This window comes from Manduca sexta, chromosome 9, assembly GCF_014839805.1.
Source record: "Manduca sexta isolate Smith_Timp_Sample1 chromosome 9, JHU_Msex_v1.0, whole genome shotgun sequence".
Taxonomy (NCBI): domain Eukaryota; kingdom Metazoa; phylum Arthropoda; class Insecta; order Lepidoptera; family Sphingidae; genus Manduca; species Manduca sexta.
In genome coordinates, this window is record NC_051123.1 from 142,873 (window position 1) to 161,362 (window position 18,490).

Below are 18,490 nucleotides of genomic sequence, written 5' to 3' on the forward strand. Positions count from 1 at the left end.
CCTCTCCTGAGGAAGTCCAGTGTTACTACCTGGTACATCTGCTCCATTTGTAACGGCTTGTATTGATCGCCTTCCTTCACTTCAACTGATACTACTTGGCGTGGTTCTGTTGTGTTTAATGCCACTCGTAAACCTGGAGAGTAATTAATTTTAAGATTAACACTGGTATTCACAAACAATACTATGGGAACACTCAGCTCTTGACAGACCGAGTTAGTTGTTCATTGACCGTCGTACTGGTCGGTTGGTTGGTGAAATATTTGTGTAAATATTTTTCAAGTCGGAAATGGTTATTTTATTTAAAATTAACCTCGCTGCAAGATCCTAATAATATTATTATCTATCAGGTTTCTGTTTCTGTTTGTCTTATCGAGAGCATTTTAAGCATCTTTTAAATGAAATATTACAGTATCTTCTTTAATACTAAGCTTTGCCAAAAACATTACAGCTGTTGGTGTTTCAAAATAAATTTATGAAATTTTCATAGCCTCTACACATTTCTTTTTAGTTTTCTAACTTATATCTATACTATTATATAAAGCTGAAGAGTTTGTTTGTTTGTTTGTTTGAACGCGCTAATCTCAGGAACTACCGGTCCAAACCGAAAAATTCTTTTTGCGTTGGATAGCCCTTTGTTCGTGGAGTGCTATAGGCTATATATCATCACGCTATACCCAATAGGAGCGGAGCAGTAATGGCTAATCTCAGGAACTACCGGTCCAAACTGAAAAATTCTTTTTGTGTTGGATAGCCCTTTGTTCGTGGAGTGCTATAGGCTATCATCACGCTATACCCAATAGGAGCGAAGCAGTAATGGCTAATCTCGGGAACTACCGGTCCAAACTGAAAAAATATTTTTGCGTTGGATAGCCCTTTGTTCGTGGAGTGCTATAGGCTATATATCATCACGCTATATTCAATAGGAGCGGAGCAATAATGGCTAATCTCAGGAACTATCGATTCGAACTAAAAAAATCTTTTTGTGTTGGATAGCCCTTTGTTCCTAGAGTGCTATAGGCTATATATCATCACGCTATGACCAATAGGAGCGGAGCAGTAATGAAACATGTTGCAAAAACGGGGAAAATTATAAGTTTTGAGAGCTTCCGTTGCCTGCGCTGCGTAAACGGTTAAAGTTATGCAACAATGATGTATGACGGGATTGTTCCACTTTAAAAGTTCTAAAAATATATAAAAAAACAAATTCCCCCGCTGCATCTGTCTGTCTGAACGTGTTAAACTCAAAAACTACCCAACGTATTAAGATGAAATTTGGTATGGAGACAGTTTGAGACCCTGGGAAGAACATAGGCTCCCGGGAAACGACTACTTTTATAATGGAAAACTTTAGCCTGAAAAAATTTATAACGCGGGCGGAGCCGCGGGCAAAAGCTTGTTTTATAATAAACGTTAATAGAGGTAAAATTGTAATCATCCAAGTGTTAAAACTGAAAAGAATTTTACATTATACCGAAAGAAAAATAGATGTAGAAAGTCATGACATCGAAAATATACTAGTGACGTCATGAACTCGCAAATTTCATCACAAATTCTAAGTAAATTAAAAAGATAAGATCAAAAAGTGTGGAAATAAAATTTCGCCCATCTCTTTAACGCTGCGAGGGAAAGCAAACTGGAAGGATTAAAGTTATATGCATTTTCTTGCAAATACCAGTTCTTGGGATATCTTTTGCGAGTCTCAGTTCACTTCGAGACAAGGGAGTTAAAAAATACTGCTTTGTTATGCTAAATTAATATTTTGTATTTATGCCATTTAATCATTTAGATATAACAATGAAATATGTTTAGATGTAACAATGAAATAGCGGCGATAGCCTAGTTGGGTGTGGAACGGACTGCCAAGACGAATGTCCGCAGGTTCAAATCCCAAGGGCACACACCTCTGACTTTTCTAAAAATCATGTGTGTATTCTTAGTGAATTTATCGTTTGCTTTAACGGTGAAGGAAAACATCGTGAGGAAACCTGCAAATCTGAGAAGCTCTTTGTAGGAATTTCGAAGGTGTGTGAAGTCTACCAACCCGCACTAGGCCAGCGTGGTGGACTAAGGCCTAATCCCTCTCACTAGTAGAGGAGGCTCGTGCTCAGCAGTGGGCTAATATTATTTTATTAATGAAATATGATTAAATACTAGATGATCGAACCCGGGACCTTACAGCGGTGGTCGACCGTGCACGAAACACAACTACGCCATCGAGAAAGTTATCTATACATGCGTATTATAAAACCAAGTCCCCTTTTCTGTGTATCTGTATGTTATCGATTTTCTCAAAATATACTGAACGGATTTTTATGAAATTTGGTATGGAGATAGTTTAAAACCCAGGGAAGGTTATAGACTTTCTATCTTGGAAAACTTCTTCACGCGGACGAAGCCGCGCGCAAAACTAGTTGGGTATATAAAACAAAATCCTATATTTACCTGAAACTTGAGGTAACAAGGGCCCAGCATACGGATGGATGTTCCAATAAGGTTCAATACAATGCTTCAGAGCTTCTAGAATATACTTCCCTCGTATTTCAAAGGAAACCACATTATTTGTAAATGGTAATATGTTTATCACTGCTCCTCGTATTATGTCTGAAAATAAGAGATATATTAAACGAGAATCTGTGTAGGTACGATGGTTTTGTCTATTTCTATCGCTGAGCAGCAGTACTCAAATATTATCTAGTTTTATAAAAACCTCAAACATTGTTGGAATTTCATATTTTATCTAATGCACAGATACATACATTGGTTTATGCTTTTAGCCTCTATTAAGGCAGCGACGCAACTAGTACAATCACGTTTTGCTTCTAAAGTATCCGCCTCAAAACATAATAGAGAACAAGATTTATATCTGAATTAGAAATACTTTAAATTTTAAAAAATAATGATTAAATTATAAACGTCTAAATAAAAAAAATATTAGTACTTTATTAATTACGAAGGTGAACACAGTAGCACTTATGGTACATCAAAGCAATTTATAAAGATAATTATTATTGTTTCTAAATAACACTTAAGATCACTTATTATTATTATATATATTATATATGTTACTACGGACATTTTAAATTATTTCATTGTGAATGCTATTGCTATTTTTTATCAGCAGGCGTCACGTTTAATCACACACATCACACACATCATTTTTTCCCTAATCGTTGATGTTTTATCCTCTCCTAGTCAACGTCCGGAGCCGAGGTTTGTAACCCGTTAGTGGGTTGCCCTCAGCATGGTCGCTTAATTTTCAATGGTTGCGAGCGCCTAAAGCGCTCACCCGAAAGTCCATTTTGTTTGTATAAACCGGCCTTTGCCAGGCTAACAAACGTAGGGTTATGTTAAAAAAAATCTGCTTATCTTGCTGCTGTTTATGGGCGGTCGTATCGCATACCATCAGACAAACGACATGCTCTAATCATTCAATTCTAATAAATTAAAATAACAAGGAGCGTGTGTTCAACTCGTTTATAACAGCTACATAGTGTTCACGGGCGAACGGTTCATAAAATCCGATTCTTGCCGGCTTCCTTTTCGTAATTTATGTAAAATCATTATGATTACAACGATTTGCAGACTGCATTTATACATGTCGACATTTAAAAGGCTAATTAACTTAAACATTTTTTTTTTTCGACATTTTTGTTACTAGGTTAAAAAATCATGGAAAATAATGCTGATTTTAAATATGTGTTACAGCAATATATAATATATTTTTAAACATGTACACAAAAATGATAAATTTTTGATAAGAGCCATCTTGCGCTCATTATAAAAACTAAAATTAACAGTAGCCATTTTTCCTTTTTTTGCTTGTCAACTCAGTTCGAATAAAAATGTCAACGCATGGTCAGGGGCCTTATTCTCTATCCCGCACGTTATTTTGACAGTGCGTAACAAGCACGTAACACAACCCATCATGTTCAGTACTATAGAAATTTGTCTTACAGAATACCATTCCACACACATTTCTCGAAGATAACATGACACGGCCGCGTTACGCGTTTACACTATCATACAGAATAAGGGCCCTGTTCTGCGTTTCATTTAATCAAAACAAAAAACGATTTAATACAGTGGTCAATACGGACCCGAAACAATATGTATGTAACATAACGCAAAAAAATTTTGCTTAAGTCAATTAGGCTTTTAGCCGTCGCTATTACTAGTAAGTACTTATAAGTTATATCGGTTTCATTTTCAGTATTTTCACCCTTCGCCATTGGTTTCTATACAGACGTAACTTACCTCCTTTAGGCAACGATGCTCGAACATTATTTCTCACAAGTAATGCTACAGTTGTTAAATTGCTTGGTTTTTTCAACCTACTCTGGAAACAGTTTTGATTTTGTTATTTTTATGTCTCATTATTTTTAAATGAAATGGAATTTTTTATTTGAACCCGCAAAATGTTATACATTATTTAGATTCCATCAATAATAATTCTACAACCAGTTCGGAAAGCAGTTCTTACCAGAGAAGAACGGGCAAGAAACTCTGGTGTGGTAAGTATGTTTGGAAATCGGAGTAAATTTATTTTGTTAGTACTTACATATAATAGACGTAGTCAAATACAATTAATTGATACAGTTAGTCGATAATTGTATGTTTATTTCGTCTCCTAAGCGTGTATAGTGGCATTAATCAATTTAAAGTTTACCCTACACTATCAAAGCTTTAAAATTAAGAATAATATAGAAATCTTCAAAAATATACAATGTATATTTCTACCGCCAACCAGCAGTGTGTAGTCACTGTTCCGGTTTGAAGAACATTGTAGCCAGTCTAACTACTGGACATAAGACTTAATATCTCATGTCTCAGGATGGCAAGCGCAGTGGAATACCAAACAATACTTTGTAATTCAAGGTTCTGGGATGTTTCTACTGTTATAGGCGGTGGTATCGCTTACCATCAGGCGAACAAGCTCGTCTCATCATGCAAAACAATAAAAATATAATGATAAATTTAAAATAATATACACAATTCCATACCTCTTCCAAAAACGCATCAGCTACGAGATTCCCAATTGCGCATTCCTGAGACGCGCAGCCCTCGTCTGGTAGATAGTCGTTGCTCTCCCCAATCACTTCTTCTATCATGTTATGAATATACTGAGAATACGGTTGCAGGAGATTTTTTATTTCTGGATCTGGAAAAAAAAGTTGTCCTTATTAAGGTCGACGCAAAACTGGTCTCATAATTTTTTTGTTTTTGTTGCTTTGAATGACGAGACGAGCTTGCCGTTCGCCTGATGGTAAGCGATACGACCGCCCATGAACAGCAGAAATACCATCCGACAAATTACAAAGTATTCTTTGATAATCCACTGCGATCGTCATCCTGAGACATGAGATGTTAAGTCTTATTATGTGCAAATATACTAGCTACAATGTCCTTCAAACCGGAACACAACAGTGACTACACCCTGCTACTAGGCGGTAGAAATAGACATTGCGATAGTACTTACCCAGGCCGACTCTCACAAATGAAAGACCGACAACCAGTAAACGCGTAAGCCAAAATAAAAATAAAAAAAGAACTCATAATATTATATTTTTATTACAAAATTGACGTAAGCCGGCATCATTAAATAATCGCTTATGACAGTCAGATTATAACACATAAAAAAATTAATTAGGGAGCTTTTGCGGTGACATTCTGAATTAAATTAATAATCAACCTTAAGCAATTCATAATTAATTTTGGTAATTAGCGTTCCAAAGTCAGTTTTAAAAGAAATTTCTTCCAATATCCTTGTTGAATCATCGCTTGCTATATTAATTCGAAACCTCAAATGTAATTTGTGTTAAAATAAAATGAACGTAGAATATTATCCTCACATTTCCAGATTTAAAAACTCAGAGAAAGCAAATCGGAATGTCTTACATAAAGAAAATTATTTACTATTGCTGGGAGGTAAGCTAAAAAAGAAATTATCTAGAATCCATCTGTGTGATAAGACGTAAAAATAATACCAAAGTATTCCGTGAAACAGACAGACTTCGTGTGATACCTAATGCTTACAATACATAATTGAAAATGGTGTCCATTTTTTTTTAAATATGAATTCACAAACAATTGTTACACTAAATCAAAATTACATTTGCAGTTTTTAACTAGTTGCACAATATGAAAAAGTGAACACTTCATGCAAACAAAGAGGACATTGTGCCTAAAAAGAAAAAGAAAGAAGTCTTTCTACTGATACATGGTAGTAAGTGGATTAGGGTCTAGATAGAGTATTTTCTAACGAGAGATATGACCAGTCGACACAAATATTCCGGCCTCTTTGAAACCGGAGGCTAATTCAGACACGCGACATACCATGCGACTGCGCGAGCTTAAAATAGTTGTAGCGGTATAATTAGTATACATACCGCCATCTCGTCAATATCAGCGGAACTTCGAGAAGACCGATGTGGTATTGACACAACTATAGTGATTTATCGCATAGCAATCACACAAGATGGCGACAGACGATCCTGGATTACACTTGCACAATGTGAGCGACGCGTTGCATATATACCACCTTCGAATAGGAACTGTCGGAGGGGCCGCGGCCGGTCAGGCGCAACATCTGCCTGACTGGGAATGTTACCCTTCCATAGGCGAAGGCAACCATCTGTTCCTCTACAGCAGTGTCTACCTTTACACCGCTAAATAGTTTTTCCGGGATAAATATCTTCCCGTGATAAAAAGTAGTCTTTAGCACCCAAGAGTAGCTTCTTACTAGTGAAAAATATTTCAAAATCGGTATAGTAGTTCCTGAGATTAGCTCGTTCAAATAAACAAACAAACTCTTTAGCTTTGTATTTTATGCTGTTGGTAGGAAATATTTGATATCCGTGGATAACAACCGTACACAAGGTGTTAAAACCCGCCATAGTGGCCTACATAAGTGTGTCGCGTTCCGGAATCAGCCAATATATATCCGGTTCCAATAGGCCGGCATAATTGTGTTAACTGCCGAGAGATAATCATCTCTCAGTCTCGTCAATCATCTCTCAGTCTCCTCAATCATCTCTTAGTCCCGTCAATCATCTCTCAGTCCTGTCAGTCATTCTCGTCAGTCGTCATTTTATTGGACCCCACTCCACTTACCAGGTGCAGTGGAGTCACTTTGTATGTATAAAAATATGTAGATATACAAACCTTCAGGTATCGACCGGTTTAAAAATATAGGTGTCGCGTCAAACATTTGGACATTCCCACTGGCGTCGAAGTAAACTGTTATGTTTCCTAAGTATTTTGTAAACGCAGACGCTGTAACTATAAGCACCTGAAATTAAGAGATTAATTTATATTACATTTACTATTTAATTTTGCAAAATTATTAGTTTAAGTGTTAGAGCCAATTTAAGAAGAAAGAAACAAGTTTGTTGTTGGAACAAAGATAAAAAATTATAAACATAAAATCCTACATAACGTTAACAAATATTGCTCCAAGAATGGGCCCATTCAGCTGTATGTATGCAATACCACCTATGTAATACTGCAGCGATTTAGGGAAATGGGTCTAGCGGCAAGCGGGCTGTAACGCGTTTCCGACGTCATGAAACCTGAATAACGATGTCACTATCTGCACTGCTCTGTTCCTATTCCCCCATACATCTGTCTCGCTCGCTCACCGCTTCCGCACACCGCTCGGCACAAAGCGTGCTACATACTTCTCCGTACATTTATTTTTGTCGCTCGACGCGCGGCACTAAGTCGAAGCTCAGAGCCGCAACTTTGTGGCTAGACCCTCAGACAGAAACGTATTTAATGCCACACTCTTCTCCAAGCTAATGAGAGCCCACCACATGTTGGGTACAAATCCTAATTCCAGTCTGTTAAAACTCAAAATGGTTGACAAGAACGCTTTTTCCATTGTTCAAAGAACACAACAGCTTTCACTGGACATGAAGTTGAAGTTACCGCGTGCATAGGGGTCATTTTACCTTATCAACGTAAAACATACTTAATTTTCAGTGAGCCCGAAACTTAATAATAGTATTTGACAATTTTACAGAGGTACAGAAGGAATAATAATAGAACAATCGCTATTATTTGCAAGGGGTGGATAATCAGGTCGTGTGAGCCCACGGCTCCAGTGGCGCAATAGGTTAGCGCACGGTACTTATAGACAGTACGAGGTATGCCGGGGTTGTGAGTTCGAGCCTCACCTGGAGCATTTATTTTTGAAGTTTTTTGCGCACGGCATTGTGAGCTCTCTGCTCTTGCTCACTAAGAAATGGATCCGGATATCAACTGAGATGATCACCTCTTTTTTGATTTCGCGTAGAAAGTACCTTATTACTACCGCCCAGCCTTCGCGGGGGGCGAGTGAGCGGTTATGCTGGGGTAACCGTGCCTTACGGCCCGGCGTTGAACCGCCCGGATTTGATGGTGTCCTTCGGGCGACCGCCGGGCCGAGTCCCTAACCCTATATACAACTTAAGCCTATGCACGGCCTACCAGCTAATACTCCGTGGTGGCCCTCATCGGCGCATTTGGGACGGCTGCGGGCTTCCTCTGACGTTGACGTGTCTAAGTCTGCGACCGCAGCCGCCCCTGCGCGGTGCCGCCTTGCGACCCGTCTCCTATGAGGGGGCGCAGAAGCCCCCGCGCACCGAAGGACGCTCTCGGCGTCTACGGCAGCGTGAGGCCAACTACACACTGCCGTCCATCCCGAGGGTCAACCGAAAAATGTGCAAAAGATGCACAGAAATGCACTAGGGCGGACAGCCCCCTGCTGCCCGCCGACGACCCCCTTCGTGGCGCCTATTAGTCGCCTCTTACGATAGGCAGGGGATACCGTGGTGGAATTCTCCAAACGCCCCCATTCCACAGGGCGGAAGATGATCACCTCTAACCAGTCATATAATTATGAAGACCTATTCAATACAGTCCTACTCATTTCAATTATGCGGTTATTTATGGACGTTAAAATATCAAAGAATCTAAAAAAAACTAAACGAGGCCCTAAAATCTCTTATGCCTTTCATTTTCATTTAGCCTTTCATTTTCACATATAATCCAGAATATATCTGCTGGTGGTAGAATGTATTTTTCATTCGTCCAGATAGCGACCACCGTACACAAGGTGTTAAAAGCCATACGGGCACATATAAGTGTGTTTTCCGGGATCAGCCTGTATATATCCGGTTCCAACAGGCCGGCATAATTGTGTCGACTGGCGACGCGCAGTGTGGTCACATAGCCGTACACGTACAAAACATACGTGTTTATATAAAATAAGGGTCCATTGACCAAACATGGCCAGATAAAAAAATCTATTGAAAATATTTAGAAGGTAAATATGCCTGAATAGTTAATGCAAGAACACACGTAAGTTAACACTTGGTATCAGTAGCGTAGCAAGGAAGAGGAGCCGGCTCAGAGCAACACAATTGAGTATGTCACACAGGAAGAGAGACATTGTCAAAAAAAATTGCGCCTAAAACAACTATCGCCGTTAAATTAATCGGGTTCAATTAAAGTCCGTGAAATTTCCTATCAAATTAATTTTATAAGCCACAGGGTGACACTAATTGAACGGCCCAGATATCACCCATTCTAGTGACGCCATGACTTGGACTTTCATTCTTAGGATTTGTGTCGCTATCGATTGGGAAATTATATAATAATTACTAACTATTATAATATACGTGTAAACTAGCGTATTAACGAATGAAACATGACACATTAGAAATATATTAACTGATAACCTTTTTAGCTTCGAATTAAGTATAATTATATTATCATGATTCTTACACGTACACATAACTATAATAACAAATAGGATTTCTTGTAAATCGATACTAAGGGCCGGCGCACAATAAAGTGGTTAATTGATTTTGTTTTGTTTTGAATGAACACGGAAGATACAGTTGATAATAGTTTGACAGTAAAAACTATTTGCGCTGCGCTCTGCCATATATGCGCAGCCCTAAGATAATTAATCATTAGACACATCTAAATTATTATTAAGTTTCCCATATTTCAAAAATAGAAAAGTAACGTCACATTCCAGAATTTCTTTTAAAAGTAAATGAATTTGATTTTCGAACGTTCAAATTCTAAAATGGCGTCGAGCTAATTGGCTTTCGTAACTAACGTCAGAAAAACAGTGTACAGTCAGCAGAACAAAATAACAATCGCAAGCAGGGCCAATCAGAAGTCAAATGTCTATCCAATTTAATTCTTTATCAGGTAAACGAAAATTCTTTTGAGCTGATTTTTGCCAAATCTCACTTTACGTGGGATTTATCTGTGATTTTAACGGTAGGTATTCTCAGTGTGATTGAAATTTGAAAGTGGCTCGTACTTCGTATTTGTAAATATTTATTTCTTTGCTTGTAAAAAAATTTATATGTATTGTGTTTCGACTACATAGTTTCTCATACTTCCTGATAGATACCTACGCCTCCATAGTTTTTGCGGGATTAAATAAATAATATTATTCTTCCCTTCTATTTACCATCAACCAGCTTTTGCTCGCAGCTTCGCCCGCGTGATAGAGTTTTCCCGGATATTTTTTTTCCGACTTACTTGATATGTATCCTTATATTAGGACCGAATTACACACAATCATTATAAATTGTAGCCTATGTGTTATTCTGATGCATAACCAATATTACTGTAAAGTTTTATCCAAATCCGTTCAGTAGTTTTTTTGTGAAAGAGGAACAAACAAACATACACTCATCCATTCTCACAAATTTTGGCATTAATAATATTAGTAGAATAATTGAAACCAGAACAGAAAGAAAATACTACCCACATTAGTTAGTCGGGTAAATGGAATTTTAAAACTTGCCTTGTGGCCATTTTCCTGTTCGACCGTGATTGGGTAAGGCCCGGATATAGTCTCGTTGCTTGGAGACGTTCCATTCCACAGAAGACTGTGGGTGTGCCCGCCCACTATGACATCAATGTTCTCTCCCACGGTCTTTGCTATTTGTCTGTAACAAAATACGCGTAATATTACAAATATAGATATATTAGTATACGCGGGACTAATTATTGGAAATATTTCCAATTACTCCGTTTCTATTTGATTACTTTTGTTACAGGATAAAGACAAATTAGTATTCTCTAAGACTCGCCGAGTTTCACCGCTCGGTGTCATAAAATGCGTGCTACTACTGATCCTGGCTTACAGAAGTAGGTGTGTGGACGGGAAAGTCTCTAAATCTCTGGTTCTACTGTTTATGGGCAGTCGTATCGCTTACCATCAGGCGAACGGCAAGCTCGTTTCATCATTCAAAGCTATAAAAAAATTAAACCCACTGCACCTGATGGTAAATGGAGTGGGATCCAACAATATCGACTGATGAGACATAATTATCCCTCGACAGTCGACACAATCATGCCGGCTTCTTGGAACTGGATATACACAGGCTGATCCCGGAACACGACACATGTGGGCCACTATTTCGAATTTTAATACCTTGCGGTGGTCGCTATCCGGGCGGATATAAAATATATCCAACCACCAGCTACAATTTTACAATAAGGCTGCTAAAATCGAGGTAATATATTCCAAGTTTCCGTTGTTATAATCTACGACCCTATGCACTGACGACAACTTTATTATAAAATATATAAAATGAACATTAGTTTTGCATTTAAATGGGTCGTAAGTTGAGTAAAGTCGATAGTCTTAATAAATCGTTTTGAAAGCGTAGATTATGGTATCAGCGGTTGGTGGAAAGGTTTCAGAGATGAAGTCTTGAGTTATGCTGGAGAACTTGTCTATTGGCTTTTGTGTATTAATGTATTTTTAACTAAAGCGGCGATAGCCTAGTTGGGTGTGGACCGGACTGCCAAGACGAATTTTCGTAGGTCCAAATCACAGCACACAGACTTCTGACTTTTCTAAAATTATGTGTGTATTCTTTGTGAACTATCGCTTGCTATAACGGTGAAGGAAAATATCGAGAGGAAACCTGTATACCTGATACCTGAGAAGTTCTCTATAGGAATTTTGAGGGTGTAGGAAGTCTACTAATCCGAATTAAGCCAGCGTGGTGTACTAAGGCCTAAAATCTCTCAATAGTAGAGGTCAATGCCCAACAGTGGAACAGTATATAAAACAGGGCTAATATTATTATATATTATTATGATATATTACTATATTTTAATGAACATTAGTCCAGTAGTTATATATTATTTTTCTATATGAACTTTAAGTATCCCAAATCTCCTCCTCCTCCGCATGTGCAATCTGCTTAATAAAGGGTACAAAATGTTTTCTTCATGTATTAATATGTTCTTAGGAATCCTGACACATATATAAAATACCAACAAATTTACTGGAATCGGAAAGCGAACCCTTAACCCCCAACGCCCATGCCTACTTCCCCACCAGTTGCAGTACGGTCACATGCATAATAAAATATACGTAAACAATGAATAAATACAGTTTTAACCGACATCAAAAAAGAGGAGGTTATCAATTCGACGTGAATGTTTTTTATAACATCTTTTTGTAGTTAAAAGGATATAATAGCAATTTTGTTAAGTCGTTTATAAAGCCTATTAATTTATAATGAACTTCAGGTATGTGCCGCCAGGGCTGTCTACGAAAACTCGACGGTGGAACAATTTCAACAACTAGTTGGTCAGTATTAAAGTTAATATTTAGCCTAAAACTCTGCCTTTTAAACCGCCATAGTGGGCCACGTAAATATATCGCGTTCCGAGATCAGCATATGTGTATATCTGGTTCCAACAGGCCGGCATAATTGTGTCGACTGTCGTGGGATAATCATCTCTGCTCAGTCGACATTCTATTGGACCTCACTCTACTTACCATCAGGTTCAGTGGGGATGGTAATGGCCGTATAAAAAAACAAAACAATAAAAATATCATAAACTAGCTGATCTACATACATATTTAAAACCGTCTCTGAAATGAAATTGTAGCATTCAGCGATAATGTGATTTTCTATTAAATAAAAAAAAGCTAGTATTAATGCCACGAAGATGTCTTGATTCTTTACACCACAACGAAGAACGCAACTCTTTTTTAGAGATCCGTATGTTAAAAAGAACCCTTATAAGAAGACTTTTTTTTCGTTTATCCGTAGGTCTGTATATCCGCATGCCCGTCTGTCCGTCTATTTGTATGTCAAGACCCTTTTTCTGGGGAACACGTGGAGTTATCAAGTTGACATTTATATCAAAAACTCAGGTAAATGGTCACTGTCAGTTGTCAAATAATTGAACTTGTAAGTTAAAGCGATCAAAAGAAAATATGACAGATTTTTTCGCTTTTTTGCGATTTCTCAAGGAAATCCAAACCTTTAGGGACCTAACCTATCCCGTTGACCTAGGATTATAAAATTTGGCAAGTAGCAACGCCTTACAGCAAAGGAAAAAAATCTGAAAACCTTAAACACGTATTTTAATAACAAAAAGCGAATTTACTATTATATACAAAGCTAAGTTTGTCAAGTTTGAACATAAAATATATAATATAAAAGACTTTATTCATCACGTAGATGAACATAGTTGCACTTATAAGTCAAAGTACATGAGAATATTTAATTGTTGTTTAAATAAAGTCCTTATATAAAAAGATATCTATATTATAGTAGCTGACCCGACAGACGTTGTTCTGTCTTAAATATGTACCTATGCACGCGCGCATTCTGTCGATTTTTGACAGTTATTTCAAACCACTGAGAGTTATATAAAACTAATATTTTCGTTAAGTTTCCTTAAATTTTCTAATTCTCCGTGCAATTTTTTGAATATTTTCTTACATATGAACCTTCTCCTGACAATAACAAACACAACAAAAAAAAATAGTGAAATCGGTCCAGACGTTCACGCGTGATGACTTGACTAAGGGAAATAGGGATTCATTTTTATATATATAGATTACTCAGACACCATTTTTACATCAACATATTTCCCTACAAATTTGTATGGAACCCTCGGTGCGTAAGTGCAATACAAACTTCACCGGTTTTTACAAACAACAATTAATGGCTTAGCAAATGACATGGAACACGGCGAAGAACTAACGCGCGAAATCGAGAATAACAACTAGCATACTTCACTTTTAACATCGATGTTGCTTATTGATCGTACTGAGGTCACAGTAGCTGGAACTGTCCTGGATGTTCCCCCAGCGTGACTGGCAGGAGAATTAACGTAACGGGATTTTCATGGTACGCTGCACGCTCACAACATTTCCCAACAAACAGACGTAAGAACCATTCAGACACTGGTGTTTGTAGTATCTGTATTTTTATATTAGTACTATTACATACAGATATTGTTTATATGTGAGATAAAATAGTATAAGCCATATTAAGGTACTATGGGGTTGGCATAACTTAGCTGGATAAAAATCCCGAAATAAATAAAGATTAAAAAAAATATTAGTACTACATTTTCATCGCAGTTTCGTCCGCGTGAAAGAGGTTTTCCGGATAAGAAGTAGTCTATACCCTTCCCAGTGTCTCAAACTATATTTCTACCAAATTTAATTGAAACTAGTTATTTATTTATGGTAAACGGTCTGTTAACGGAGTTTAAAATTCAATTTAAATCCACACATGTATATAGTAACAGTCTCTTATGTAATTATAAATCTAGTTACAAGCAGTCACAGCATGAGCCACATTACATTTTTTTTTCAACGTAAAACGATATGGAAAACGTTATTGAGTTTATTGCGTTCAGACAGGCAGAGAGATACGGCGAGGACTTTGTATTATAATATATTTTTAGAACTTTTTAGGAGGTAGTAAAAATACTTACATGTCAACATCCAATCCGCAATGAGACAGAACTATTATTATATCGACGCCTTGATCGGTCAATAACTGTGCTTCTCTCTGAACTATTGGTATGGGGTCCAGAAATATAACCTCGCCCGGGTTTGATGATGTCTGGAAAAAAAAGTCTTTTTAAGGATATAGCATTTTTTTTTGTCAAAACTACTTCACTCTAAGACACAATAGTAATATTAGTGAATAGATATAAGTAACAAATAGTGTTACTAAACATATAATAATAGGTTATATATAATTAGTAATAAGAAAACGGATGTTATGTTATAAGATAGGGAAATGAATATGATAAGATAAATAGAACTAAAATAGACTAAAACTGACTATGGAACTAGGATAAATAGAATAAAGATGTTATCGTAAGATAAGAATTACAAAAATACAGAAAAGTAAATATATGTAGAAAAAGTCCCTTGTCCTCGATAAGGGGAACTAGAAAAAAAGACACAATAATGTTAGTATGATATTGCCATGAGGTATTGGAGTCAATCCTTGAGTAGAGGGGGCGAGCCTATCGCCATATCGGGCAGAAATGTAGACTCCGGCTGATATTGAGTAGAAAAACCTAATATCACTTTTCCCGACACGAGGATCGAACACGAGACCTTAGCAACACAATCGTACCGTTATACAACTACGCCACCGAGGCAGTCTCAAAAATATGATACCTAAAGCATTTACGATACAGCACTAGTTTGAATAGGGAAAAATGCATCACACTATCTATATTATAAACTATCTGACCCGACAGACGTTGCCCCGTCTTAACTATGTATGCACGCGCGCATTCTGTCAATCGCTGACAGTTATTTCAAACCACTGACAGTTATGTAAAGCTAATATTGTCGTTAAGTTTTCTTAAATTTTCTAATTTCCGCGCAATTTTTTGAATTTTTTCTTTCATTATAACCTTCTCCTGACAATAACAAACACAACAACAAAAAATAGTGAAATCGGTCCAGCCGTTCACGCGTGATGGCATGACCAAGGGAAATAGGGATTCATTTTTATATATCTAGATATACATACCTTAGTAGAAGTGGTAATCAATCCAATGATCCCAATCTTCCTACCATGCCGTTCTACCACCACGTGAGGCTTGTACAGCCCTGAGAGCGACGGCTCTAAGCTGGTATCCAGGTTGGCGGCCAGGACAGGCCCCTTAAGACGTTGTAAGTATGGCACCAGCCCAACAATGGAGTCGTCGAACTCATGGTTTCCTATCGCCTAGAAACGAAATATGTTTAATCACAGATAAATGAGCTCTAAATAAAAGTAGATATTTATATTTATTTCTATTTAAATACAATTATACATGCAATGGTGAAGGAAAACATCGTGAGGAAACCTGCATACCTGAGAAATTCTCTATACGAATTTTGAGAGTGTCTACCAATCCGTACTAGGCCAGTGTGGTGGACTAAGTGCCCATCCCTCTCAGTAGTAAAGTAGTCCCGTGCCTAGTAGTGGGACAGTTCATAAAACAGGGCTGGTATTATTATTACATTATTATATACGTGCTTCTACAGTATATTTAAGTCTACTATACTGGCTTGGCGTTCGTTGGGAAGATGTTTAATTTATTTCTTTCGTGCATCACGCAGCAGTGGTTTATTCCAATTTGAAGAGCATTAGTGTCATTAAAATTACGAAGTTATATGAAACTCAACATAACATGTCAAGGATCTCCATTATTTTGTAGGAACCCCATTTTCAAAATTCTATGTGAAACATTGCTATTATTATTTACCAACTGTGGTTATTACCATTAAGTCATATTTGCTCGTCTCATACCCAATTTTTACAATTTCAGGATTCTAAGAAATAACCGCTGCTTTCAACCACGAATCGTAATATCCAAAACCTCAATCCTCTCAAATATACTTACATGAGCATCATTGGGAAGCATATTAATGAATTCCACGGTGACATTCCATTTGAAGAAGGTGTACCAGTAGGTACCCTGGTAGACGTCTCCGGCATTTAGAAGTAGAGCATCAGGGTACTGCTTGAGTAAGGTTTTGATCTCCTGGTACAGACGAGGGAAGCCGCCGAGGCAGCTTGTGTCGTTTACTTTACATACCGGGTAGTTCACAGATGTCTCTTCAAATCTAGAAAAGTTTAAATCTATTATTAATGATATGCGTATTTATAATTAAATAATTTTTGGTCGCAGCTCCACCCGAGGCAAAAAGTTTTTCCGAGAGAAAATGAGATCTATATTTTAAGTTACACCTCTAGCAATACATCAGGGAAAATTGCATTCAATTTTATGCAGTAGTTTGTGCGTCATGGATGTACACACATAAAGACAGATAAAAATACCTAAAACTGTTATTTTGGCTTCCGTTGCTTTAATGAAAACCACCACATCCATTTACCTTCAATAATGTACAGCAATCGGTCTCTCAAATTTAATCTATACTTCTTCTATATCTATATACTTATAATAAATGTGTAGAGAGGTCAATTCTGTACATGAAGTATATTTCCAAAATAACTATCAGGGGGTGATTAGGGATCGATACTGATGCCAAAAATGCAATTAGTAAAATTTTTGTCTGTCCGTCTGTCTGTATAACCGTTATAGAAACAAAAACTACTCGACGGATTTTAACGAAACTTGGTACAATTATTTGTCATACTCCTGTGCTGGTTATAGTATACTTTTCATCACGCTACAATTAATAGGAGCAGAGCAGTGAAGGGAAATGTTGGGAAAACGGGAGAAGTTACTCCATTTTTAAGCTTCCGTCGCGAGTGCAACCTTAATGGTTAAAGCTACGCAGAAATCATGTAGTCTATCTTTTATGGTTGACTCACAATAACACGTGTAACTCCCGATAGCTTAGCAGTTCGAAGCTTTCTCATTATATTTGTCTACTCTTACGTTTATAACACTCTCAGTCATCCCTAATTATAAAAAGTTAACATTATTCAATATTCCAGAAAAAAGAATCATAGAAATCGGTATAGAAACACCAAAGTTATACATGAAATACGCTAATAATAAGCCATCACGCGTGAATTCTGAATCATGCTATAAGCTTCCTTCGATTTCACCAGGATCCCATCATCAGACCCTGACCGGACAATCGGACCACCTGCATACCACAATACATTAAAAAAACATCCCGACAAATTGAGCACCTCCTCCATTTTTTGAAGTCCGAAATCCACGCGGGCGAAGCTGCAAGCGGAAGCTAGTATATAATATATTCATAGATGTGTTTAAAGTTGCAGGTCAATACCCAAGTTAAATCACTCTCAGCGCATCTTCTAAAGGTAATATGGAATTCGTTTAGCCACGTACTGTTTACCTAAAGTTAACTATCATATTATTTAGGAGTTAACGCTACTATCCTGGGCAAAAGAGGCCCTTTCATATCAGAATATAGACTAATATGGACATATAACCCTAATATTTTTAATATGCTCCTACAATAGTGTTCTTTGTTCAAATGCATAATTCATTCCAAAATATTAAAATTCCGTTAGGTCTGCTTTTTAAATAAAGTGGTAGAAAATATTTATCAATCAATGGCTAAGTATTGGATCATTTGCGTCAAATAAACCTTAAATATAAAAATTATCAATATCGTTAAGATCTCTATGTATTCGGCCACGATATCTCAGAGATATTGCATATAAAATGCCTAGCCTAGTTTCGCAATACCTTCCAATTATAA

General features: G+C 37.1%; 1 protein-coding gene and 1 non-coding gene across 2 annotated transcripts in view; one reads left to right on the forward strand and one right to left on the reverse strand.

The window, feature by feature from the left end:
• Positions 1-5: 5 nt before the first annotated feature.
• Positions 6-18,490, reverse strand: part of LOC119188838 (apyrase-like) — a gene marked incomplete at its 3' end in the record, with an annotated part of 30,914 nt that continues 12,429 nt past the window's right edge. The window contains exons 2-10 of the mRNA XM_037436878.1: positions 16,690-16,912; positions 15,831-16,028; positions 14,770-14,900; positions 10,811-10,955; positions 7,162-7,288; positions 5,001-5,158; positions 4,255-4,336; positions 2,443-2,601; positions 6-133 (exon numbers count right to left, since the gene is read on the reverse strand). Of these exons, the coding sequence (XP_037292775.1) occupies positions 6-133; positions 2,443-2,601; positions 4,255-4,336; positions 5,001-5,158; positions 7,162-7,288; positions 10,811-10,955; positions 14,770-14,900; positions 15,831-16,028; positions 16,690-16,912 (1,351 nt within the window). The remainder of the gene's footprint in view (positions 134-2,442; positions 2,602-4,254; positions 4,337-5,000; positions 5,159-7,161; positions 7,289-10,810; positions 10,956-14,769; positions 14,901-15,830; positions 16,029-16,689; positions 16,913-18,490) is intronic.
• Positions 8,096-8,182, forward strand: Trnai-uau. The gene is given in 2 exon segments: positions 8,096-8,133; positions 8,147-8,182. It is a non-coding gene; the product is annotated as a tRNA-Ile (tRNA).